This window comes from the organism of the source record quoted next, unplaced genomic scaffold (genome assembly GCF_019419815.1).
Source record: "Pyrus x bretschneideri cultivar Hongxiangsu unplaced genomic scaffold, Pyrus_bretschneideri_v1 Contig23, whole genome shotgun sequence".
Classification (NCBI taxonomy): domain Eukaryota; kingdom Viridiplantae; phylum Streptophyta; class Magnoliopsida; order Rosales; family Rosaceae; genus Pyrus; species Pyrus x bretschneideri.
Window position 1 is genome coordinate 3,030,638 of NW_025999535.1, and position 26,565 is coordinate 3,057,202.

Below are 26,565 nucleotides of genomic sequence, written 5' to 3' on the forward strand. Positions count from 1 at the left end.
TAACAAAACTACATACATGCCATCAATCAAACCCATCCTCGATAAAAATAAAAAATTTTCTTTCCAGAATCTGTTTCAAAAACATGTATAATCAGTTTTGTATACTTTTTAGTATAATCAGTTTGTATAGTTTTCAGTATAATCAGTCTGTATATTTAAACCTCTCTTCCTTATCTTTTCTTCTTTACGATGAATGACAATGTCTACAAAATTTCACTAATCATTTTTTGATTTACTAAATACTGGGGGTGTTCAATAAATTTCCATTTACACGGCTTGGTTTTACCAATTTACAACCAATCATGGATCCACCATACAAATGTTGATCAAGGCAATGCAGTCCTCTGGTTGTATCAATTTGCATCTGCTTCCAGGTCTTTTGTTACCCAAACTGCAATCCACCGTTTTCGGTTTCTCCCTTTTGAATCTCATATGAATGCTAAGAAAGTGGGTTTTTGTGGAGGTGTAGGGAGTCCATCAGAGGACTGCATATTATTGAAAGTAGCCATTAATAATGAAATAGTGCTATTTATCTTCATAATCTATTTTAACATGGTTCCTAATTATGCTTGCTAGAAAAAATGGCACACACTGCTCATTCACCATGGTCGGTATCCTTCATCACATTCAAACTCGGTCTTTGCTCTATACAAAAATGAAACACACTTTTACTGTGAGTTCATTGCTACCTCTTAAACATCTCAACCGTTGATAACAGCCAAAAAAATGACATGTTCTCTCGTTCAGGTGAAATTTGAAACAACATAAAAACCTTCAAAAGCATTTACCAAGCACCTTTGTAAACCTCTTCAACTTTTAAATGCCTCCGGAAATCATATATAAAAAAAATCCCCCATATGGCTGCTTACTGATTAATTGGGTAGACATTTAATTGTTTTCAATTTTTGTGGTCAACGGCACTTAATTTGTTTAAGTTTTTTTCTTTGTTTGGAAATTCCTAAATTTAAATTCTTATTATTTGTGTATATAGCTAATTGTCATAAGCATTCCAAAGATTTTGTCCATCTTATACTTACTATATTAAAAAAATACTCTTATAAAGAATGCACAATCAAAACCGCAAAAGAAATTAAAAATTACTACAAATACTAGCAGATTATGCACATCCTGTTTGGGTGTTGGATAATTACATGCGTACTTGAAGGCTATCATACTAAAAGAGATTTTAGAACTCCAACTATATTGGGAACATACAGAAAAACAATCATATTGACAAATAAATAGCTCATATAAATATATTATCTGGTAACACCGTCGATTTATTTTATAAATATGAATGACAAAATGATTTGTGGTTGTACTACTTCGGTGATTATTCAAGGGATAAAAACAAATGAAATTCTTGCTAATGCCTCCAAAATCGATATATCAGTCAATAGGTCATGATTTATTTGTTTCGAGAAACCTCCTAGTTTTATTGTTCTTTGTTGGTTTCACTTAAAAGTGGAGGCTTGTAGCCTTGTAAGTAGCAATTGATTTTTAAGATTACGAATCTATCCTTCCTCTCTCTCTCTCTCTCTATCCTTCCTCTCTCTCTCTCCCTATCCTTCCTCTCTCTCTCACTCTCTTTATTTTTTTTCATTTTAATTAAACTATCCTTCCTTTTAGCTTCTCTTGTAACCAAAACAATATTTATTCACCAAAAAGGGCTAGAGCTTGATCTTCAAAGACCCGCTCGAGTCATTTAAAGCTCAAAATATGATTTTTAATATCGTACTTTTTTTATTACAAGCGAAAATGTCTGGTCTAAACTTTATTTAAAAAAAAAAAAAAAATTGAACTCGAACGCAATAAATTGAAAGATAATGCCCAAATTACCAGTAGAATTTATCACTTGCTTCCATATTGCAATTCTAACTTTGAAAAATACGGCAAAACCTCCAAATGTGATCCACACTTGTACAAGAAGTTGTAAAAATTTGAATATCGTTTATAATCATATTATTTCTTTCAGAATCGGACCCCCTCCGGATCCAATTAAACTGAGCCTAAGGATCAAGAGATACGGGATGTTGAAAATTTAATCAAACGACTTCAATTATTAGAACTTTTACAGGCCCCCTATTTGCAGCCTTTGGATCAAATTTCAATGGCCTAGATCCTTTACTCAGGAGGCTCACTTCAATTGGGTCCAAAGGAGATCCAATTCCTTTTTTATGTCCAATCCAGTCATCTACTAACAATGGACTGGATTTAAGTCCAATTCAGTCTCATCCAGCTTAGTGTTTCCCCAAACAATGGATTGGGATTCAAGGCTTAACAAATCCCTACCAATCTTAACTCTAAGGGCCAATCTCATCTAGCTTACAAAACAAGCCCTAAATTCTTTTACTCTTGTGGAGTGCCGAAGGGATGGAGATTGGACAAGTTCTTAGAAAGAAATGGAATTGGATCCCCTCCAGACCCAATTAAATTGAGCCTCCTGAACAAAAGATTGGGGTTGTTGAAATTTGATCCAACGGCTACAAATGGAGGGGACTTTTAAAAATTATAATAATTATAGACGTTGAATCAAATTTCAACGGCCCATATCCTTTGATCCTTAGGCTCAAGGGGGCCCTTTATTTTAATTTATTCAATGACATGACACATATAATTAATCCTAACAAATAGAAGAACCACATATTGATAATAAAAAAAGTCTTGCCACTTAATTTGGTGCGGGACGTTATTTTTTTCCCTTTGACTAGGTTGAAATCCCGGCAAGATTTTTATCGAGACACATTGTTAGCACCCTATCCCCTTTCTTTGTACGTGTTCTACTTGATTAATGAATATCATACTTATTTTCAAAAGAAAATCACCTGTCCTAGCTAGCTCACCAAACCTTGTGTACAAAAATCCGATTGATTTACTCTCTATATAAAGGGTGCATTTTTGCTTACCACCATAAACTATAGTGTATGCTCACCATACACCTAATCAATTCACACGTCTCCTTTCACTTAACCTTGGTTAATTTTTATTTTTTTTCAAAATTTAAAAAGTAAAATTTAATGTGAAAGTTAACTAGAGTTAGGTGAAAGGACACATGTCAATTGATTAGGTGTATGGTGAGCATACATTATAGTCATGGTGGTGAGCAAAAATGCTTCCTTTTATTAAAATTTAGGTTTCATTGTTTTAACTTTTAAGGAATTATGTTGACATAACTCTGATTGGGTTTTGATGTGATAAGATTTCTATCCTAGTTTAGCCTTCCTGTATTGTTATATATACCCCCCATATTCTATAAGCTAACCACAAAATACCGGAGTCCTAAGGTGTACCCTATTTTCTGTGCGCACCAGAAAAATAAAAGATGAAGAATAATTCGAACTCTCCTTCAAGAAAAACACTGATATTTCTCATTCAAATTGTTTGTCTAGTTGTCTTTCTTCCAACTAGCCACTGCAACAAGCTGACGGTCTTCTTTCCAATGGATGCCAATCTGATCGCACAAACATGCAACCAAACACCATATCCCGATCTTTGCGTCTCTACACTTCAATCAGACCCTCGAAGCGCCAAAGCAGATGTCAAAGGCTTAGGCATCATAATGGTTGATGCAGTTAGGGCTAAGGCACACGAAGCTAATCTCCGAGTCGAGGAGCTGATCGATAGAGAGCCGGGAAATACACCCGCAAGAAATTGCGGATTTAACTACGACGATATTTTTCAACTTGATATTCCTCAAGCCGTTGAAGCTTTCCCTAAAGATGATTACAAGTCAGTAGAGCTAGGCATGACTAATGTCGTCGCAAACGCAGATTCATGCGAAAGAGGTTTTTCCGGCGGCAGTCCTTTCAAAGACAAAAGCCAAGCTCTCCATGATGTCGCTTATGTGGCTGCAGCAATTGCCAAAGTATTGCGCTCCTGATGTATTCTTCTCTTATCATAAGAGAATAATAAATTTGATATAATAATCAAGGATTGCATTTCTTGTTAACTACTTCTAATTTGATAGCGTCAATTATTTGATCTATGTGGTCATTTCAATAATTGAAAATTTTAAAATCCCCTAACAATTTGGAATATAATGCCATATAGGATAAAAGATATCAATAAATTTAGGTTGTTCACAAAATCACGCCACCAAATCTCTGATATACGTGTTACGTATTATTAGGGTAGACATTTAATTTGTTTATTTTCTTTGGTAAACGGCATGTAATTTGTTTAAGTAATTTTTTGGAAGCCTTACATATGGAGACAAAAATAAATAAATATTTCCACTCCCCTAGTTTTTAAACATTTCTAGGAGAGACAAAAACAATAACCTAAAATATGGAAACAATTTGTTAAAATATCAGTCATACCCTAAACAATTATGTTTATTATTATAGCACAGCCCATACAACTTTAAAGAAATTAGTGTGTGTGTCATCAGCTCAATCCTCATCGACCATTTTTGTAGGTTTACTTTCGAAATTATCAGAATCAATTTGTATCCTTTATTTCTAGAATTCGTCCAACCTATTATCGACCATTTTTACAGAATTAGTTTAAAATACATGCAGAATTAGTTTTGTATACTTTTCAGTCAAATCAGTTTTTTTATAGGCTTATTATATTAACACCCCACAAATTGTTGAATAAACCCCACATACTTAATACACATTTGTTTTTTCAATTAAAAATTATCTTAATACACCCCACATATTTCCCCATAATACCCTCACACCCCACATTCTTAATATACACCTTACCTTTTCTACATGCATCCCATATTTTCTATACACCCCACATTTCTCAAATCTCATAAAGTTTTTAATTTGGACAAAAAATGTCCACTAGAATTTTGACAAAAGATGCCGCCTGGGATTTAAAGCATACGTGGGTTGTTTTCAATACCACCATTAAAACCCATGTTGACACACCCTGACCGAAATCAAGGCGTGCTGGCTGTCACACCTTGATTTTGGTCGGGGTGTGTCACGTGTCGTCTATTTTTAATATTTGATGATAATTTTCACGTGTCGTCTATTTTTAATATTTGATGATAATTTGAAGTGTTTAATTCTTCATGTAATCTCTGTAATCCCCAAAAGATGAATACGTACATAGAAGCTTGAATAACGCATCAAAAGCAAGATTAAATAATTATCAATGTCGTCAAAATCACTAAAACAATAAAAATATGAAGTCTTACCTAATGTGAGCTTCCGAAACATCAATTTTGTGCTCACCATATGCAGAAAGTTGAAAACATCGAGTCCACCCTCTTGATTCAATCCTCCCTGAAAAGAAAAAATATTTAAATTAAATGGCACGGAATTCCAGCAGCAGATTAAACTACTCCATACAACCGAGAAAAGCCACAAGTATGTTAAAAATCATATTTACCTCTCTCGTGTCCCACAGGATATCAAACCTGGATCCACTACCAACAGCAACATGTTTACCTCATGAACAGGATGCAACTATGCTTGACAAAGAATCCATGTCCATGTGGCACTTTTCAGCACCTTTCATGGTGTAATGAAACTACAATTAGTTGTGACTGTAGTTAATCTAACCACGAACTAAAGGTACATGCCACTCACAGAATTAGGCAAAAGAATTCAATTACTCACAAAACATGTTGCTTCTGTAAATGCTACTTAAATATTCAATGCTCGAGATAGTGCTTTATATCCACTAGAATTAAGCCGACAAAATTTCCAGCACGTCATGCTATTTGCCAGGAGGATAAGCTGCTCCTTCAAAATTTCCAGCGCGTAATCAATCCAAAAATGTATTCTTAATACGAAAGTAGGATAAGCATCTCATATCACCCAGAGGGCCAGAGTTGGTATAATATGATCCAATTTTTCTTGAAAATTAAAAAAGTTAAATTACATAAGATGCACAATACAGGCCTAAAAAAGAAGGTGGCATGCTGGAGGAACCACAAACACACCACGCAATTACAGAAAAATTGAAAATTCAAAAGGAGGTTCATACTTAATGAAGATCATTCAAATTAAAGGCCGATCCATAATTAGGGGTTACATAATATAGTATAGAAAATAAATCATTGTATAATAAAGTATACATACAAATATACACACTTACTGATGTGATCAAGCATGCCCGCCAGAAAATAAATAAATACGGAAGCAAAGAATTAATTGCTATGAAGAACAACAGAAGTCTAGCAAGTCAAACACTCCGAAGGGAGAGAAGCTTATTACTCACAGAAGCTACTGGACAGTAAAGGTGATAATTTCCTAGCAATGCAGCTGCAAAATATGATCCACTAAACATAATATTATCGCGATACGAACTTGTTAACGAACGATAAAAAGGGCGAGTTAGTATCAAACAGCAGATTTTGACACAAGGAACTATTTAATTGGTATTGTATGAGTTAAATTTCAGATTTTTTCCTGTGTACTTCTTGATTGGTATTGGTCCTATTGGATGAATCTTTCATTCTTTCTAGAATCAGGAGTTTTTTCCTATATTTTCTTACACATGGATGAAGTGCAATTTTCACTTGACAGAAGATGTATTGACTAGTGAGTAATGAACTTGGCTTGGAGACAACTAAGTCAATGTCTAAAATTAAGAGTTTCAAGCTGTACAAAAACATAAAATGACTAACAAAGTTTTGAGTTAGTGTCAATACGTACAGCTTGGAATAAATTATTTAGGTTATCTTGACACCAATAAAACAAGATACACAGCACGACTACAACCCATAATATAAACAATTAACCACAAAAGCTAGCATGGCTTCTGAATCCTGATACAGATGATTCGCACTACAAAGAAGGAAAACTGTGAACCTCCAATTTACCTGAACTGCTTGACCAAAAGCACAAGACACTCCCAATAGTTTCTTGAATCTGTTTGTTAGCACACGGGATGGAACGCCTAGTGCCAATTAGGTGAAGCACAGGGAGGCAAGAATCGAGAATAATTCTCCATGCATCACCGCTTTGCTTGACAACAGATTTCTCCAGAACAACATCCAAAGCCCATTCACCCTTTTTGAGCTTTATTTGGGCTTCTAATCCAAGTTGTTGTATCTGGATAAATCCAAGATTATATTTGCTAAGGAAATCCGATGGTCACCTGTCCATTTTAGAGACATTAAGACTTTACTAGTACAAGAGTTAGAAGAGTTATAAAAATAGTTTCCAGCAGTTAACAACATGTCCCCCATCTAGTAAAAACTACAAAAGTCAAAGAAAAAAAACTGCTCCAATCACCGGCATCAAAACTCCAAAGATCGGCTAACTGCACCCAGTCTGATCAATGTATCATGAAAGGACTATCTCAATTCAGGCGCAATGCTTACAGTTACAACGTCCAAAGCTTCAGTTTATCCGTCAAGGCCACTGCACTAATCCTAACTATTCCTCCAATTTTCTAGCAATAGTATCCAGCCAAATCACCAAAAAAAAGCATATCATACCCACGCAGCTCCACAAAGCTTTACTTGCCTCCTCAAAGTACAATGTTTTCAACTAATAAATTAATTACTATAAAAGACACGAAAGTGCACAACTCAACCTAGAATCAAATGATGAATATGTCAACTGCATTCTTGCACATTTAACACCAAACGATTGATAGGCACATATTTGGTCTCTTATGTTGAATGATCACAAGTAATGGCCATCCCGCAGGCAACTAACAAGACAAAAATTTGTACATTGGGATGGGATGAAAAAAAAAATGTGAAGATGAGGTTCATGAGACAAAAGAGCAATAGGATTTTTCTCCCAAAAAAAAAAAAACAAAATGAAGTAAAACTGCAATCAGACAGACAGAAGCGGAACACACAAATTGCACATAATTACTAACATTTCTGTTTAGATGTGAGTTGGCAAAACAAATCAAAAGACCAATATCCACTGGAAGACAAGGAATCAAATAATAAATTAGTATTTCTCTCATTAGAAGATCGCTCTAAAAGCTACCTTTTATTATATTGTTTCTAAAAGCATAGGGCAAATCAAGTCAGCATAGTATTGCGAACTGGTGTCCAACTCTTCAGTAGCTTGAAGGAAGACATCAAGCACGGGGAGTCAGATCTTTCTTCTGCAATGGAATGATGAAAAGAGCAATGCTCAGTGCAAACAATGAAGCATTTATCAATAAGTAGTTTTAATGACCCCTTTCCTTTAGACATGAAAATTTCAGTATCTCTCGGGCTTTTAGATACACACACACACACACGGACACACGTTTTATTGTAACAAGAATGATCTGCCCATATTACTATGGTGGACTTTGTGCTGGTGGTGTTTCTCTTATCAAGCTATTGTGTTTTCAACTCCCTTTCCTTTCAGAACCTTTTTCCTTCCTTTATCTTAGTGAAGCATAAGGATGCAAGTTCTGTTATTACCCTCACTCAGAATAAGGACCCCTCTCTTTGCATCATGGCATGCCACATACTCGTAACTGACAAGATTCAATCTGTCCCTCAGGGATGTGACAAGTGCTACATCTGGACAAATTGAAAACCGAAAAAATAAAATAAAAATAAAAAAAAAATAAAACAGACAGAAGGAGATATTACAAGCTGAAAATTTATGCAATACATTTCTTAGATACGAGGTGAAAGGTAGGTCGAAAACCTTTTTGCGCGAAAAAAATTATGGGTCAAAAGAAACAGGGAAACCAGAACTCAGAATTACGGAGAATAGTACCAATTACAGCATATAGTGCACACAATGCATGAAGGTCAAGTGAACGATCCTGTAGACAATGGAAGGTTGTTTAGGAAGTATTACATCCAAATCAAATGTAATAGGTTTTGAAACTTGAAATAGATGAAAAACAACTACTGCTACTGATCATAATGGCGATTAAACTACTACACTCTATATAATAGTGCTAAGCAGGAGAGATATAATTCCATGACAGAGGAACTATAACCAACTATTAAACCTTGTGCCATGAGTCTAGCATTTCAAATTCAAATTATGCCTGTGAATGTGCTATCTTCGTACAGAAAGTTAATAAAGACAGACCAATGGCGTCATACATAAGCAGCACATCAACATCCTTCGTATTAAACTCCACTAAGTACCAAATATGGCCTTTCAATATCATGGAATAGTTACTTAGAAAAATCAAGGGCATACCAGGTGACGCATTGGGACAGTGGTCAAAGTTCCAAATCTGCCATTAATTCTCCCAACAACTTCATGAACCTGGCTTGTAAGTTTTTGATCTGCGGAATGCAAGATACGTAGTTTATACCTCATAATCAAGATAAAACAAAGAAATGAAACGAATAAATAGATCCTAGCCTATCCTACACGCAACTAAGAGTACAAAAACCACTTGACAAAGCATCTTAAGGAGGGGGCATACACTCTGGAACATCTGTTCTTGTTGGCGCCATTATCTTTTCAAATGATTCCTCACCATATCAAATCACAAGGTGCAGTTACCCTCGTTGTCACTGGATTGAAGCCAACACGGAGCACCATTGAAGAAAGCTTATTTATATCTTACTAGTAATACCAGCTGCAGGTCTAAAGTCCACAGGAATAACAACAGCGCTGATACTCTTCCAATAGCCGCCGGTCTAATGATCAAACCTCAATACTTCTCCCCTGAGTTATCATATAAAATATCGCTTTGTATAAAAATAAAAAATAAAAAATAAAAAATGCTAAGTTCAGCATACATGGTTTATAACAGCAAGACAGTTGAAGTTATTAGCCATCAATAGATAAACATTGAGGAGTTCATATTGAAAGAATAATCCAAAATATATTGATTGAGAATTCGAGATGAAGGTGTGCATAACTATAAATATACCTTTCCATGACAAAGGAGGTCCCTCTAATTTATGTACAGATGAGGGAATCTAGTTGACATCCTAAACTTTACAATTAAGCTTGACAAGGAACTAAAGGTGTTAACAAGTCTCAAGTGATGTATTGACATGGATATATAGATAAGGTTCACAGCCCAGACCAGCTTTAGGTGTGTCAGCATCATTTTAACAGCACCGGATAGGCCAAGAGTTGATCCATCAACCTTGCATCACAAGTACACCATAAGTCCGTACTTTGCCACGTTGGGTTTGCGGAATAGATATGGAATAAAGCAAGAAATGTAGCAGAAACATACCTTTGGAAAATTAACTCTAATCAACAAGAATTGGTCTGGCTGAAGGGATTGGTCTGGCAGATTGGTTTGACAATGAGTTACATCTGATAGAAAAGAGAAATAAGTAATTATTGCAATAAGATCACTGCTAAGTATATGTCATAACGAAAGACAAACATTAAACTCAAAATGTAATTCACATGCCTTTTAATTCCACCCGCAACCAATCTTGTGTGCATACCAAAGCCTCTCAAATGTCAAGATTCAGTAGCTTCGACATTCATCAAGCACTCTACCACCAGCGTTGAATGCCGATTCTGGCGCAACATTTTACATAGGAGTTCCCAGAACGTCACGTGCCATCATGGACAAAATAGGGTATCTTGGCGCGTGGACCTTCCACCAATTTAATTTCTTAAAATCACAACTGCGCGGAAAGACTGGTTCCTCTAGATACTTGTCCAAGTCTGATATCATATTTTGGCTCTGACAGGTCTCGTAGAGAAATTTATCAAATCCCTTCAATCGATCCCTACTATCAGTGCTAGTACTGGGTAAGCTGCTACCGGGCGAAGCTGGACCTTGATCTACCATTGTTGAGCAAATTGAATAAGCATAAAAAAGTTCCTTGAGGCCATCGGAAACTTTTTTATGGAGATCCAAGAGCAGTACTACGGTATATTTGAGAGTAGTAATACTCCACCAACTTCAATTGAATTGGGGATCCAAGATTGCTGCTACTGCCAAAGCCAAACTGCACTTGGTGGATTACTTATTAAACTTAGCTTTCATCTTTAGTGCCAAATCTAAGGAAAATATATGCTTGCAGTTGGACATTTATTGCCAGAAAAAACATTAGTGATTCCAAAAGTTTCAGATAAACTGTAACAAACCTCGTACATTCCCATTCTGTGTCAGTTAAAGCTGATGTGTATGAAGGGTCTCCTCTGAGGCTGTTTCAAGCATTAGACACTAAGGCTTTTTCAAACCTCGTACATTCCCATTCCCATTCTGTGTCAGGAGAGAAAATGCACCCCTGTACTCTAAGGCTGTTTCAAGCATTACATTAGACACTTTGAATTCCATCGAACTGGGAAATCAAGAACTAATCTCCTCTGACTCTCTCGTAAGTCAATCATTCATTCAATACAATATACAGAGCAAATGAAGACGTCAAAATACACAGAGAAAATATTACATCACTTTCTCTCTCTAAAATTCCTTTTCCCTTTCCCTTTTTTCTACACTTACTCAACTATTACAATGTAGTTAAGACATAAGTATAAAAAATTTCAAATTGGAGTACTCAAGTTAGATGGGTAAAAGAGGTTTAGTTGCTCAAATTCCAAAGAGGTTTAGTATTTACCAATGTAATGAATGAGCTTTCAAGATCAGGTAACGTGACTGCAAACTACTAAATTAATTGAAAAACAGTAATCTGCAGAAAGCAAAAAAAAATAACCTTTACTGACGGAAAATTACCCAGAAACAGACGCTTCAGAGATCACAATTTGTTTGAAAATCGTCACAAAAAATGCTTTAATGACTTCTGGAAAGTTTCTGCAGCTTTTCTGTGGTTATTTTTCATTTTTTGAGCTTCTAAACCCCCCTCAATTCTCAATCTAGGTCAATTCCATCCCCCAAACCTATTTAAAAACATTAATTCAACAATTATAACACGTTCGCATCATCAAATTGTCTGGAAAAAAAATCCAAAATTAGTCTAGGCAGTTAGATTGATTAACTGAAATATGAACTTAATATGCATTTTTATTCTTTCTTTGGCCAACAATAAACCACCCCAAACACATATGCAATGACTAAATAAATATCTAGAAATTTCCTGTAGGATTGCTCCAGGGAAGTAGTAGTTAGATAAATGTGTAACAATCAGGAGTTCATATTGTAAGAATCGAAACACTAAATTGATTGAGAACTTGGGATGAAGGCTTTGTACACACATAAAAATGTATAGATTATTGATTAAGCATCCAACATTTTGTCAAATTCAGCTTCTATTCAATCTAAACCATGAAGAACCACATCTTACAAAGGAAGAATAGAATGCCCAAAAATCAAAGATACACCTTTCAATGACGAAAGAGATCAGTCTAATTTACGTACAGGTATGGGAATCTAGTTGATATGCTAAATTAACAACTAAGCTTGACAAGGAACTACAAGCAATTAATGAGTCTCATGTGATGTATTGACATGGAGATATAGATAAGATTCACTGCCCTGACCAGCTTTAGGTGTGTCAACATCATTTAGACAGCACAGGATAGGCCAATAGCTGATCCATCAACCTTGCAGCAAATGTAGCAGATTCATACCATTGGAAATTTAACTCTACTCAACAAGAATTGGTCTGGCTGAAGGAATTGGTGTAGCAGAATGGCTTGACAATGAATTGGCATCTGATAGAAAAGAGAAATAAGTAATTATTGCAATAAGATCACTGCTAAGTATGCATTATAACGAAAGACAAATGTAAAACTCAAGCTGTAATTCTCATGCCTTTTAATTCCACCTGCAACCAATCTTGTATGCACACCAAAGCCTCTCGAGTGTCAGGATTCAGTGGGCTTTGACATTCATCAAGCACTCTACCACCAACGTTGAATGCTGGTTCTGGTGCAACAGTTGACATAGGAGTTCCCAGAATGTCACTTGCCATCATGGACAAAATAGGGTACCTTGGCGTGTGGACCTTCCACCAATTTAATATTTTAATATCACAACAGTGCACAAAGACTGGTTCCTCTAGATACTTGTCCATGTCCGATATCAAGTTTTGGCTCTGAGAGGTTTGTCAAATCCCTTCAATCGATCCCTACTATCAGTGCTGGTACTGGGTAAGCTGCTGCCACGCAAAGCTGAACCTTGTTCAACCATTACTGAGCAAATTTAATAAGCATAAAAAAGGTTCTTGAGGCCATTGGAAACTTCCTTAATCCTGTCCAGAGCAGTATTACCGTATATTTGAGAGTAGTAGTACTCCATCAACTTCATTTTGGATCGAATCCAAGATTGCTGCTATTGCCAAAAGCCAAACTGCACTTGCCCCAGTACTTGTCAAACTTAGCTTTCATCTTTAGTGCCATAGAACTAAGAAATTTGTATGGGATTTTGCACCATTTAATTAATTGTATGTGACCATCACACACAGGAAAATATATACACTTGCAGTTGGACATTTGTTGCCAGAGAAGACAGTAGTGATCTCAAATTTTTCAAATCCCTAAAAACTGTGCCATTTTCTGCCTTTTCTATCGTCTTGGCGACCTGAATGAGGATTGAATGGATGGATATCATCAAGAGCTGCAAATGAATCATTCGATGGCCCTTCAACTGACCCAGCACCCCCTCTCAAACAGAATTGGAAAAGTTTCTTCACTGTTGGGTCCATCTCATCACTTGTCGAGGGATTAGGGTCCAAGACAAACTCTTCAACAGCAGCCTTACCTTCGAGCATACTCACAACTGCAGACATAGTGGGCCTAAGCTTCGAAGTGGAATTACAGCAGTGGAGAGCCACATTGATTGTAGCCATTATCTCTTCATTGTTGAATTCTGAGCTCAACTTTGGATCCACTAAGTTCATCAAATTCCCTTCCGATTTGAGAACATGCGCCTAGAAACATGAAAAGAACAAAAGCAACAAAGAAGATATAAAAAAATAATAAAAAATAACGTGAACTTTCAACAAAGAAGATATAAAAAAATAATAAAAAATAAAAAAAGCCTTCTATAGTAGTAAACAACTTCAACAAAATCAAAATTAAATTTCAATTAGAAAGTTACCCAATCAAGAATATAAAATCCTTCTGCATTTGTCTGCTGAGTTGAGTTCTTCTTCCCACTGATAATCTCCAGTACAACAATTCCAAAGCTGTAGACATCTGCTTTGTCTGTGAGATGACCCCGAAGTGCATATTCTGGTGCCATGTATCCACTGCAAAATCATGAAATCATGACATCAATTCAATGGTTATAGACATGTGCCGTAATATAACTATATTGGAAGGAGAAATATAAGAAGAGAAGTTAAAAAATGGACTCACAAAGTTCCAGTAGCACGGGTGCTTATATGTGTTTTATCTTCTTCGGCAAGTTTGGCCAACCCAAAGTCCGATATCTTCGGGTTAAGATGTCTATCAAGCAACACGTTCGTGACCTTGATATCTCTATGGATAACCTTCAAGCTTGATTCCTCGTGAAGGTAAGCCAAACCTTTTGCTATGCCAACACATATATTATGCCTTATTGGCCAATCCAACTTCAAATGACTTTCTTCTGCCCCTTCAGTTTGTCAAGTTAATCAAAATTAGTCATAATTTTGTGCATACAATCTTTTATACCATGTGCATGGACCAAAGGAAATGTAGGCGTACAAAAGTGATACTTACCAAACAAAGCATGAGAAACGCTATTGTTTTCCATGTACTCATAGACAAGGTATAGTTGATTTCCATCAATACAACATCCGTATAGGTTTACAAGGTGAGGATGTTGCAAAGCGGAAATCATGCCTATCTCATTCACAAATTCTCGATTTCCTTGCTTTGACTTGGAAGAAAGTTGCTTAACAGCAATCAGGGTTCCATTTGCAAGAATGCCCTGTATTTGACTAAGATAGTTAATACAAATCTCTTCACGCGAGAAATTAATCATAATTAGGATGGCAATTATTAAACAAATTAGAAAATAAATTATTTGTTTCAAAGATTACCTTATAAACAGTACCAAAACCACCTTCACCAATCTTATTGGCTTGGTCAAAGTTGGCTGTGGCATCTTTGAGTTGCGTATAGGTAAACTTGCGAGTTTGTAGTTCCACACCTTTCAAATCTGCGTGAAAAGTAAAACTCATAAGAAATTGTTGTGTCTAAGAAAAATTTAAGAACAATTTCATTGTTTTATCTTAAATCCCACTATTGTTTGAAGGCCTAGATCTTAACAACTATCTGGAACTATAGGCATGCATACTTCGCATCGTGAGTTAAAAAAATATACTGTACTCTAAGAGCATCAAGCTGTCGAAAAGTTCAATATCTAGACAATTATTATCTCGGAGTGTGCACTTAAATATGCATGAGAAGTCACAAAATAGGATAAATGTTCTTAGAAATGGAACAATGAAAACAAAAGGCAATATAACGGAGAAACAGAAAATACCATCCTCCAATGTTTTTTGTCGTCCTAGGAGGCCTCTCTTCCAAAGAATAATGAGCGCTAGTAATACGATGGCGATGATGATGACTGCTATTGCGCATCCAATTCCTACCATTGTGCCTATAGGCACATGACTCCTAACACGCTCTACGTAGCTTAAATTTTTTTTTGGAGGTTCAAAGTCTGCCAAAATAAAGCATAATTTTATTAGAATAAATGTAAATCTAATAGATGAGGAGGTACTTGCAAATATTCAACAACACACGTATATCGTACTTGGCGTCACACTAATGGCTGATATAAGAGGCCCATAGACACCTGTATGAGGAATGGCAGTCGTCCCTTTTCCTGCCCAATATAGGTGGATCTCCAGTGTGCTACCAATAACGGTGACATTGTCAAACTCTCTGACAATGCCCTTACCAACACCTCTTGCTTCTTCCATAATGTTGAAGTCTTTCAAAACCAAGTTCCCCTGCACATGATCACACAATTTCAATACGGCATTAATATACTTCTGCATTTCTTTTAGAACTTCGCATAAAATAACACCCAAATAAAGCAGCTAAACGGCATATGACCTTCCAAACAAGTATCGTGGTCTAGTAAATGCCAAAAGAAAGATCATGAACAGTTTTCAGAGCATATAGTGTGATCTATAATGGAATGCGCCAAACAAACTAAATGTTGCCCATTGAACCTTCTGTAGTGTTTGAAAAAAAAAAAAAAAGTTAAATAAACTAGCAAAGAATCACAAATAATAAATGAAAGTTTATTTGTACTCACTTGAATTGAGATGTCAAACAAGCGTTTTCCGAGACTGCTAAATGTTTGGTCATCCGTGAACATAATCTCCGAAAAGTAGAGCCGCACTTTGTAGTTGCCTTTGAGCATGCAAAGGCCATAGTACTTAAGGGAAAGAGGGGCAATGCGCGCTGTTTGATATAAATCTGGCCTGGTAATGTTCAAAGATGTTGCAATGTAATTTGCATCGAGGTTGCTCATATCCACGCCGGTACTGCTGTAGCCCCACTTTTGAGCCGACGAAACAAAGTCTGATGGTCCGAAAGAGCTCAAGTCCTCTTCATATGTATGACCATCAAACTTCATCTTCCTCCCTCCACAATTGATAAATATAGAATGGTCTGCATTTGCAACAAGAATAGTATTAGAATTTTATACTTCAAAATTCATATGTACGACACATATAACAACCATAAAATCATAAGGACAGCATGTTAGATTTCCCAAAAGCTATGCCAAGAAAAGCAATAAAATAAAGAATAGAAAATTTACTAATTAATTAATTAAAAATGACGGGAAGCAGTCGGTTGAAGCATGTGGAAAGTGGAGCACTTCCTCCCCTACTTTCCTCCAACGTGCAAAAAGGAGTTAAAGAAAAATACCCACTTTCTCCATACTTATCCACCCACAACCTCCACAAATTCCAGTCTATAAAAAACTGCAAAAGAAACAGGATAAAGAGGAGAAAAAAGAGGGCATAGAGAGAACAAACGGGAAGAGGAGCAAAATACTGCCAAGGGACACAGAAAACGGGAGACCGAAAAAGAGGACAACGGAGAGACGGCGGAACACAGCCGAGAAGGCAGACGGCAGAGGAGAAAAGAAAAACAAAACAAAGAAAGAGCAGAGAAACACAGCAAAAGCAAGAAAGAAACAAACGAAAGAAAAGCACAGAAACAAATACACGGCAAAGGAAGCAACAAGCATTCAAAGCACTCAAAGGTATAAACCGATGGAGACATTTGCAGCAGCATCGTCAACATCAAACGGAAGCCCAAACGGACGCTGCAGCCATCGCCTGGAGAAAGAAGATTCGAAATGGAAGACTCATGTTCGCTCTCCCCAAACCAGTGCCCTCCATCCATGCTCTCCGTTCATGCCTAGAAGGAAAGAAGCAGTACGTGCCACTTGCCGCCGTGGCATTGCTGTTAGAAGGTTCTAGGCCATTGAAGACCCGGTCCCTATAGAAAGGCTACCAGGAAGAAGATCGTCGAGTCGTTGTCGGAGTTGCCCAATAGTGCAGGCCTTGTCCCGTAAAAAGCAACCAAGAAACAACCTCAAAATTCTGTGCACCAAGTCGTAGAAGATGGTTCTATACAAGCAACAAGGCAATGGTGAAATGGTGTTTCCATCGTTTCGTTACTCCCACAAACATGCATGAACCTACAGCGGATGAAGACAAAAAGAAACTCGTCCCCGCTGTCCACACTCGCACATGCAGCAGCCCCTCAACTGATGCTCTCCAAAATCAGATCGTCACGTTCTCTCCCGGTGATTGCAGTGGCTCGGCGTAGAAGAACAAAAAAGTGGTCCCTGCCTATTAAAGAGATACCGAAGATGTTTGGAGAGTCTGCATCAAATTCGACTAAGGAAGAAGCCAAGAAGGTGCAGCACAAGCAAAGTAAAACATCTGCAAATCAAGGACTTGAAGCAAACCACAGGAACAGAAAACTTCCACTTGCAAGCCATTCACCATTCGTCAAAGAAAGTAGCAACAAGCTTCAAGTATGGAGGAATAAGGTTGCAGAGAAGAAAGACAACAACCAACCCGTCTCCGTTGTTTATATCGCCTCAGTTCACTTGCCACTGAAGCTCTACAAAGGAGCAACCCGACCGCTGCCATCGCTGTCTTGAAGTCAAGAAGAAAAAGCTGCTGCCACTTTGGAAGGGAAGGCTGTGCTGCCCTCACAGTGCACCAAAAATGGTGCGGGCTGCTGTCTAAGTCGCTAGCGGAAAAGAAGACGGTGCAGGTGCCATGGGGTTGCTGTTTTCTTTCAAGCGGTTATATTATAACTCCTAGTTGAATTCATAGAAGACAAAGCATCCAGCAAAGAAAAGAAAGGATGGAGTTCTGCTACAGACAAATTACTCCCCAGATAAATAGGAATATTGCTCCACATGGAGATTAAATAAAAAGAAGAAAAACAATGGCTTTTCCATTTTTGGCTCTGTGAATAAGAATTGGGCCAAATAAAATGGCACTTGACATCATGGTACCGGTTTCAAACGGTTTAAAACAAGAAGTGTGGAGACCATGTCCTCGAAAACCTGTCCTTCGTTAAATCACCAACCATGCAGAAACTTGTTGGCAAAAGTTGAACGCGACTCAAAGAATTTGGCTCGTTGCGGCTGGCTGCTCCATTCTTCAAAGAATGTTCCAGAAAAAGAGAAAGAAAGAAATAGTCTTGCTCATCACATGGGTCAAAATGGCATGTTCCATGAATCCAAAGCCACCAAAAGTAGCTTTTGGAAAGTTCAAATGGAGGAAAGGCAAATTTAAAAAAAGCTTTGAAGCATTAACATCAAGCCTAAAGTGGTTGTGCTCCATGAAGAGAAACAACAAATCGTAAAGAAAAGCGCCATGGAAATGCCCAAATTCCAAAATAGCAAAGTGAATTGGAAGAAAGCTTCATAAAGAAAGTCAATTGTTGCTAGCAAGCCCCAGGGCAGTTTCTTCTTAATCAAAAAAGGACTAGATGACAAGCATAACTACATGCCCAATAAGAAGAGTTAGCAGCTAGCTACAAAATCAATTGCACCACGACAAGTCTCAAATGGCACAAAGCCACTTCAAAATTTAAACAGCACAAAGCCGTCCCAAATCTCAAAAAGAATACAAAATCAAATTCCCTAAAGGGCACAAAACCATACCAAAATCATAGCTTGAACTACGTCGGTTTGATTCCATTAAAGGATACGTAAGCAATCTAATACCATATTCTAGGCTCAACCGCAAACACAAAAATACTAAATTGAATCCCTAGTTCACCTCTACCAAACTCACTACCAAATCCAAATCAACTCCCTGGTTCCTTCAACCAAATTCACCCAAATAAACCAAACACCAAATCATTTTCAATGGATCATTCACTCACTAAAAATCCCTAAACCATGAACTACGAGTGACTTAATCCCTCAAAAGGGTACATAGGCAATCTAGGACTCCACCTAGGTGAGTCATTCACTCACTAAAAATCCCTAAACCCTGAACTACGAGTGACTTAATCCCTTAAAAGGGTACGTAGGCAATCTAGGACTCCACCTAGGTGAGTCATTCACTCACTAAAAATCCCTAAACCCTGAACTACGAGTGACTTAATCCCTTAAAAGGGTACGTAGGCAATCTAGGACTCCACCTAGGTGCAACCACAAAATCAAACAAAAATACCAATCCCTAAATTTCATATTTTTCATGTTAGAATCAAAGAGGATTCTTTTCCCAAAAGAACGGTCATAACTAATAGGCGCGAGTCTAGAATGGGTCGAACTCAAATTAATAAAACCCTCTTCGGAAAAATGAACGAGGGTGAAATTGTGTCGAGTGAATTATTTGTTCTCATGACAATTTTTGCTCTCAACACCATCAATTTGATTAACAACATGCAACATCTAACAAAAGTACCCAAAAAACCCTAGACTATACAATCAACCAATTTACTAGGATAGATAAAAGAAAAAATTATATGAACTTAAACTCACATTTCGGTTTTGAGGAGCAAGGAAGGTCCTTCTTCAAGCACCACCTACGCGTTGAAAGAATTAAGGTTCAGTCATGACTCATACATATATCTTTTGATGTTTGATAAACATGAGATCACAAGTTTTTGTGAACTTACAAGTTTTCTGATGACGTATAACTAGAAACCAAATTCCTGTAATAATCAAGACAATTAGCAAATGATATTCGACGGAGAAGGAACATATAATAAGTACATAACGACTTTAGCCAATAGCATTAATATTGATAGACTTACACAGGCAAGTGTTGACAACTGACGGAAGGTGATCCTGTAAAATTGTTGTATGACAAGTCCCTGCAACATATGTTGTGTGGCATTGATGACATCTCTAAATTCAAATATGGAGAAACAAAAAAATGAAATTGAAATCGAAGCTGGCCAGCATTTTGCTTTAAAGATACAAACACAAATAAATTAAAACTATTAAGGATGAAAGTGTAAATATCTCCTCGAGATAAAACTTAGAGACTAAGTAATTGTTACAGTTTTGTTAGGACAGTTAGTCATTGTTAGATTTAGTTAGGACAATTTGTTAGATTTGGCTTACATGTGTATATACTCAAATGTAATCTTATTGTGATTGATGAAATGAAAAATACATTTCTAATAAAAACTTCATATATTAGTATTACACTATAGACTGACCGGTAACGTTTGCTCTGCAATATCCAAATTGGTACTTCTCCATTCAGTATGTTGTTGCTCAAAGACCTGCACAAGTAAAAATTAACGTTCAATGAAAATGTAAAATATAGTTGACTTGAGAAATATTGAAAATGTGCATTGTTTGCACCAATAAATGAATGCATCATTTGACCGACTTACATGAAAGATATATGGCTAGCACGTTCAATTGTCTGTGGAATTTCTCCAGTCAACTTGTTAAAGCTTAAGTCTCTATATAGAGGGGAAAAAAGCATCATATAACATACGTCAGAGGTTTGTTTTGAACTTTTGAAGATTTATTGAATCCACAAGTAATAGAAAAGAGGAGAGGGCCCTCTAAAAGCCGTACTGCTGTTGTTTTTCAACTTGTTAAAGCTTAAGTCTCAAATTCTTGTTCAGTCTAGCAATAGTAAATTTGTAGATCTATACAACTATATTGATTATAAAAGCACTCACAATTTTCTTAGATTTGTAAGCTCGCCAAGGTAATTAGGGATTGTACCACTAATTGAGCAATTTCTCATAATCCTGTATCACAGAAATGCGAACAAAAATTAGAGAATGATTGCGTTAGGGATAAACTGAAGTATAATTTCAATAGGGTTATGTAATATGAAACTCACACTATCTGTATGTCTTTCATATATCTCAGAGTAGGAAAAGGCATACTTGGTCCGTGCAAATCTGATATCATTCTGATACAAAAGACACATCAGAAATAATTATTTGTTTTATAGTTCAAGATTTGGAATATTGGATAATTACAAGATAGAAGAAAGTGGTCTTACAATTCCTTTACATATTTCAAGGAAGATATGGTGTAAGGAATAGGACCTTCCAAGGATGCACCTTGCAAATCACTGCAGTAGATTTCATCTAACTCGTGATCCAAAAACTGATAGGATACAAGTATATTGAAAGGAAGGAAATGCAGGAACAAAAAGGAAATGCAGAGAAAGGGAACACAAACAAAGATATTCAATTCATTTAACCGATATCCTCTCCCTGATGGCTAAATGCCCTTGTACCACTGAGTCCAGATTTTCTGCACTCAAAACTCTCTATGGCCTCCCTGTGCCTTGTATCATTGCTTAACACATGTCACCAAAGCTAACTTCATCTAACTCTGTTATATAATATTACTAAAATTAGGATAAAAAATTTAGAGAAGGAAGAAGCCGGTAGCCATGCCTCCGACGACCACTCAACCCCAAAACAACTTCAGCCTCCCTCTCCAATCGAGGCAAACCCCGCCGAACCCAATCCTTCCCATCTCTCGCTGCCTCCCTCCCCTTTACTGGTCCAACGACAGAGATTGAGATTCTAATATATCATATATGCACCTAAGCCCCTCCTGCGTTGATTCCGACTTCCATTTTTTCTGGCGCCCCTCCTGCGTTGATTCCGACTTCCATTTTTTCTGGCGTGAAGATAAAAACAAAGGCAGAGAAGGTGGAGAAGATGACCCATTATTTTTTTTTTTTTTTCTAATAAATTAACTCAGAAGCAGAGAAGATTGAGATTCTTATTTAATATTAATATTATTTAACAGAGTTGGATGTAGTTCACTTTGGGGCAGGTGTCAAGCAATGATGTAAGGCACAGAGAAGATCTGGACAGTATAAGACTAGAAAGTAACTAAGAAGCCTCTTAGTACCCGATTAAGCCGTAACCTAACCACAACATGATCCCTGTAACAACACTCACCATCTTCTCATTTAAACCAAAGTAATTGTACACATATATCTAATTGAAACGTCATGTGATGATGAACTTGTTCCTAGAGTAAATGTATGTATACAATGACATTAGTTTTAAGTTAACTCGGTACAATATATCTAAAAATTATCCTAAAAGAAACACTCACAGTAAAAGATGGGAAATAAAGAGTAAAAATGGAAGATGACTATAATGAAGAGCAACACTCACAGTTTTTGAAGTTTGCTCCAGTTTCCAATAAATTCAGGTATCTTCCCTGATAATTGGCTCCCACCTATCCTACTGCAAGCATTAAAAGAAGATGAGAATTTTTGCGTAAAACTTATGCACATTTGTATAATCAAGCCATTTTGCATTACTTACAAATCAATTAAGTTCTTCAGATTTCTGTACGATTCTGGTATCGTACCAGTAAAATTGTTTCCAGAAAGAAGGCTGTTGAAACATACAAAAGAGTCATAAGATATTCCAATGAATTTGTGAAACATTTACAGTACCATACAAAATAGCAAAAATTTCACGAAATTTTGATTTTTGAAAAAGTTTGGTCAAAAGAAGAAATGAGAATGCAAACTAACATTCTTTCCAATTGAGTCAACCTCCCGAGGTTTAGCGGAAGAGGGCCTTCAAACTGATTGTCTTTTAAGTCCCTGGAACAAATGTAATTTGTCAATCAAGGTTATACATATTCCTTTTTTTTTAATTATCAATAAGTAAATAAAATAATTACAAAACTTACAACTCTCTGAGCAAAGTAAAGTCACCAGAAGGAATTAAACCACTAAGTCGATTCCCCAAAAGATACCTGCAACACACTAACAACAGTTACACGCCATACTTAACAGATAATAAATGCATCCGTGCGGCCATTATTTAAGGTCCTTAGAAATCACTTACAGAAAACGAATGGGGGAGCGGGAAAGGCTGGCAGGGATTGATCCACTAATGTAGTTGCGAGTGAAATCACTGTTTAATGTGAACAAGCATTAGAAATTCATATCCATAATTCGTAATCCAGTTAATGTACATAACAAATTTAAACTAACAACGTAATCACTTACATTTTTTCTAACTGTGTAAGATTTCCGAGTTCCTCAGGTATAACTCCAGTTAAATTTAAACCCTTCAGCTCACTGTAAAACCAGCATTTAAAGCAAAGCTAATCATTATAAAGGAAGGATAGAATTCAGAACAATAGAACTTTGGACCAACAAAATCATGCATGACTGTGATACCGACTTTAAAGCAACACTTGTTAATCAGTTGTACTTAAAACAATAAAACTTTAAGCTAATAAAGCCTTACATGACTGTGACATGGCAAGTATTGTTTGGAAAGGAACACTTGCAAGTCACATTGCTGAAAATTTGGTCAGCAAAGTATTTGAAGAAGCCTGCTCCACCATCTTGGCAAGAACTTTGGCTGATATTCTTCCAGTGAGGGTTTCGTAATTTTCTAGAAATTGTTTCCAAAGTTTTCACTGTAAAACAAAAACAGCTCTTGGTCAAAATCACATGCAATTAAGAAGGCATGGTCAATCATACATGTTCACCCTACAAAGGCGTAATTGAATAAAAACAATGCTAAAATCCTTCACCTTACAACTCAGTTGCTCAGAAAAACATAATAGTACATGTTTAAACCAATAAGAATTGCCACATCATTTAATTATTGGTAATAAGAAATTACCATATTATGCAATTATTGGTGCCTTGTGAGGCAATCAACATATACTACAAATCAAACAGATGAATCCTTTACTGCCAAACTATGCAAGTTGCACTGATATAAATTGTTTAAGAACCATTATGTCTATTGGTTTAGTAAATCATGGTAAAGAAGTTGTAAAAACCCAATTCCTCTGCATTTAAAGAAATACGACGATGGAAAAGATTGTGGAAAATTTGAAACTTTTATACTAATCAGTGGCAATTTCCCAAATTCTATTTTTGCTTGTAATTTAAAAAAAATCATGAAAAAATGTAAAAACAAAACGAAATGATAGTGATGTAGAGAAGAATAAAATATTAGATTATAGAATTATAAGAGCATCTCTAAAGAAACAACAATACTGACTCCAACCGATGTACAATTTTCTTACGTTATGCCGTCACCACCCCTTGCTGTCAATTTTGACGCCAGTTGCTTAGGCATTGTTCATATTTGTTGTTTCATTAACACAAATTTATTTGAGGAAACAATGGTAGCCGTATCGACTAGAGCAAATATACTCTCCCTCTATTCACCAAGTTCAAATCATCCAATTATTTTGGATTACTTAAAGTAAATATTCTTTGTTTAAAAAGAAGTGGTTCTGTGCCCAATTCCAATTTCCATGGACTAGCAAAAAAGGAGATTAGCTAGCCCACCCCGTTAAATAGATAATCAGCCTGAATATATGGGTTAACTAACGGATGGGCTGAAGAGAGGATTTAATCTTGACCGTTAGTGCAAGCCCAAAGTTTCTCCATGGCATATTCATTCGGGTCCAAATCGGTATTCGGAGTTTTAGTCTACTCATGTCGTGTGTGCGTCGGAAATATTCTGATCGGCAGGAAGTCGCCGGCCTTAGGCGAATGAGATGCCAGCGAGAGACCTAAAACCATAAACCCAACGCCCAAAAACCCTAATTAGTGTCAAACAAAATGTCCAGTACATGTTTACATGGTATGATTTTTCAAATGAAATGATATCAGGACAGAACCTCCATTTTTGTGGGTTCAGAAGAAGATTTGAAAGCTTCTTGCTTTAACTTAGCAATGCCTGATGGCTATCTCCTAGGGTTTGAAATTTCTAAAAATAGAAACTGAAACAGAGAAGACACAGATGCAGAGTAACGAGTCCAAAAACAAACAATGAGGAAAATTCCAAATTTCTTTGCTTTCCAAGAAGAACTTTCCCAGGAACCAAACAGAGCAGAGCATTTCTCACAACACAAAACCAACTGCAACCATCCTCACAAAGCAACAAAAATCTTCACAAAACCCAAAATTATTCAAGAACATCCATATTTGCAGTAAAAGTTGAGATATTTAAAGCGAGAAGGAAAATAATGATTTTATTTTGTGCTGACCTTCTTCCAGAGGCAGAAGCTGAGCACAACTCAGAGCCAGAAACCCGATCAGGAGACCAACAAAAATCACGGAACTCGACATTGTCGTGATCACGACACAAAAACAAAACCAGAGAGTGTGTTGGTAACTTTGTTAGAAAGAGTGGTTTTTGTTTTAAATTTTTAATGGTTTTTTCTGAATGTGATTTTTAGGAAAAGAAAGCTTCAAACTCTTGTCAATCAAAATTGCAACAACTTTTTGGCTCTGTAATTTTACTTACTCCTCATGAGAGAGAAAGAGGCACAGCTAGTTAATTAAATTAAATTTCCCTTTCTGGTATTGGGGCAGAAATCTGAAGCTAGCTACTCTTACTCCAATTTTAGTATCAGAAAGTAACTTCTTCTGCCGTTGGGAAGAGGACAGAAAGTTCACAAGTTTATTATTTTTTTATGAACTTAAAATGGTTTTGCCTTTGATGTGTCTTTTCTCTCAGTCCGAGGAAGGAATGAGTGTTGTCAACTCCTCTCATCTCCAGTCTCCACTCTCTCATTCAAACGTGTCTTAAAATTTAGGCTTTAACTGAAAAATAGTATTTTTCTCATTAATAGTTTGGGTTAAAATTTTAGTCCAAAATTATTAAAAAATAAATTTTAACTAGATTATGTTTTCTGTAAAATAAAATTTAAGTAAAATATCATAATTTATTGTTATTAACATTTTAACAAAAAAATATTATAATCCCGATGAAAGTTGAAAATTTACTAAACCAACCCATTAAACATGTATATATAGTACGTAAATATATGTGTGTATTATTCGGCTCATTCTTTAAAAACATTTAATTCTTGTTTATTATATTCTTTTTCTTTAAAAAAATGTAACATTTTACGTGTATTATTAAAAACTTTGTGAAATAATGTGTATAAAACGTGACCTACATTCATAATACAGAATAAGTACGTTGGAGTTAAAGAAAAAAAAAAAAAGAGGGTGTAATTTAACACATTATTCATACGCAAAATTTTCTATATTAAAAAAAATATTCAAGTGTATAATACACATAGAATTAGTTGTAGAAAGTCATTCATGAATGATGTGGAAAATTACAAAGGGGTAAAGTGGCCTTCATGTTAATTATTATCAGATTAAAATTCAATCCAACCCCATTTTTAAGTTCTAATGTCGCCCCTAGTGTATTTATGTGTTTATATTAGGGGTGCAAGTTGGAATGTTATTTTTGATTCCGCCAATAAAATTTCTGAATCATAATCCAAAAATTTTGAATTAGAATATTTTTCTGAAAAATTAAAACGGAAATAGGAATGCATTCAGAGATTCCCAAA

The 26,565-nt window shown here is 36.1% G+C and overlaps 3 protein-coding genes and 1 long non-coding RNA gene across 5 annotated transcripts; 1 reads left to right on the forward strand and 3 right to left on the reverse strand.

The window, feature by feature from the left end:
• Window positions 1-169: 169 nt before the first annotated feature.
• Window positions 170-7,153, reverse strand: LOC125477932. 2 transcript variants are annotated; one of them, XR_007258785.1, is made up of 4 exons: window positions 6,785-7,153; window positions 5,347-5,696; window positions 5,153-5,240; window positions 170-485 (listed from the first exon to the last, which is right to left on the reverse strand). It is a non-coding gene; the product is annotated as an uncharacterized LOC125477932 (long non-coding RNA). The 2 variants fall into 2 exon arrangements; XR_007258786.1 differs by having other exon boundaries at window positions 5,347-5,702.
• On the forward strand, window positions 3,040-4,002 carry LOC125477928 (cell wall / vacuolar inhibitor of fructosidase 1-like). The gene has a single exon (XM_048585447.1). It carries the CDS (start codon window positions 3,323-3,325, stop codon window positions 3,878-3,880), a length of 558 nt encoding a protein of 185 aa, XP_048441404.1. The 5' UTR covers window positions 3,040-3,322; the 3' UTR covers window positions 3,881-4,002.
• A 4,852-nt stretch (window positions 7,154-12,005) lies between the features above and the next one.
• LOC125477927 (probable LRR receptor-like serine/threonine-protein kinase At1g53440) lies at window positions 12,006-21,817 on the reverse strand. The gene is made up of 17 exons (XM_048585446.1): window positions 21,239-21,817; window positions 21,074-21,145; window positions 20,907-20,978; window positions 20,610-20,681; window positions 20,430-20,495; window positions 20,019-20,078; window positions 19,881-19,916; window positions 19,744-19,787; window positions 16,027-16,385; window positions 15,517-15,715; window positions 15,244-15,423; window positions 14,798-14,916; window positions 14,475-14,685; window positions 14,130-14,367; window positions 13,870-14,020; window positions 12,596-13,699; window positions 12,006-12,482 (listed from the first exon to the last, which is right to left on the reverse strand). Exons 2-16 carry the CDS (start codon window positions 21,142-21,144, stop codon window positions 13,307-13,309), a joined length of 2,271 nt encoding a protein of 756 aa, XP_048441403.1. The 5' UTR covers window position 21,145; window positions 21,239-21,817; the 3' UTR covers window positions 12,006-12,482; window positions 12,596-13,306.
• Window positions 21,818-22,375: 558 nt separating this feature from the next.
• Window positions 22,376-25,324, reverse strand: LOC125478125 (probable LRR receptor-like serine/threonine-protein kinase At1g53430). Its single transcript, XM_048585912.1, has 8 exons — window positions 25,243-25,324; window positions 23,525-23,624; window positions 23,231-23,302; window positions 23,067-23,135; window positions 22,909-22,974; window positions 22,748-22,819; window positions 22,533-22,604; window positions 22,376-22,451 (listed from the first exon to the last, which is right to left on the reverse strand). The coding sequence occupies exons 1-8, from the start codon at window positions 25,322-25,324 to the stop codon at window positions 22,376-22,378; spliced, it is 609 nt and encodes a 202-aa protein (XP_048441869.1).
• Window positions 25,325-26,565: the final 1,241 nt, after the last annotated feature.